General features: G+C 64.2%; 1 protein-coding gene across 1 annotated transcript in view; it reads right to left on the bottom strand.

Annotated features, from left to right (window-relative positions):
* Positions 1-509, bottom strand: part of PRRT1 (proline rich transmembrane protein 1) — a gene marked incomplete at its 5' end in the record, with an annotated part of 2,308 nt that extends 1,799 nt beyond the window's left edge. The window contains one exon of the mRNA XM_025192940.1: positions 375-509. Within this exon, the coding sequence (XP_025048725.1) occupies positions 375-509 (135 nt within the window). The remainder of the gene's footprint in view (positions 1-374) is intronic.
* Between the last annotated feature and the right edge of the window lie 5 nt (positions 510-514).

Genomic DNA, 514 nt, shown 5'->3' with positions numbered 1-514 from the left:
AACCCATTTTCCTCAGCTCCTCCCCCTTTAGGCCCCCCCCCCTAGCAGCTAAGCCCCAGCCCCACCACTAGCAGCTAAACTCTGCCTCCTTCACCCATGGATCTACTTCCCAAGCTTCTTAGCCCCACCCACTGTGGCTTAGCCCCACCCCCGCCCCATTAGTCCCACCCTCTAGGTTCCCTTAGCTCCACCTCCTTCGGCCCCACCTCCAGTGGTTAAACCCCATCCCTTGCCCCCACTGACACTCACGCTCCGCCCCCTGCGATCAAGCCCCACCCCATGAAACCTCCCACATTTAACTGCACCCCCTTTAGCCACATCAGCCTTAAGCCCCTCCCCCTGGGGGGTTAAGCCCCACCCTGAGCCCCACTTACCGTGCCAACAGGGTAGACGGGCAGGTAGGCGGTGCAGGGCTGCAGCTGCAGGGGGTAGCCAGGCTGCACGTAGCCCCCCAGCGGCAGCGGCCCCACAGAGGGGTGGGTGGGCACCACATAGCCCTGGGGCGCTGAGCCAG

The sequence above is a fragment of the Alligator sinensis genome, unplaced genomic scaffold (genome assembly GCF_000455745.1).
Source record: "Alligator sinensis unplaced genomic scaffold, ASM45574v1 scaffold184_1, whole genome shotgun sequence".
Lineage (NCBI taxonomy): Eukaryota > Metazoa > Chordata > Crocodylia > Alligatoridae > Alligator > Alligator sinensis.
The sequence above is the reverse complement of the archived record's forward strand: the minus strand, read 5'-3'. Positions and strand labels throughout refer to the sequence as shown.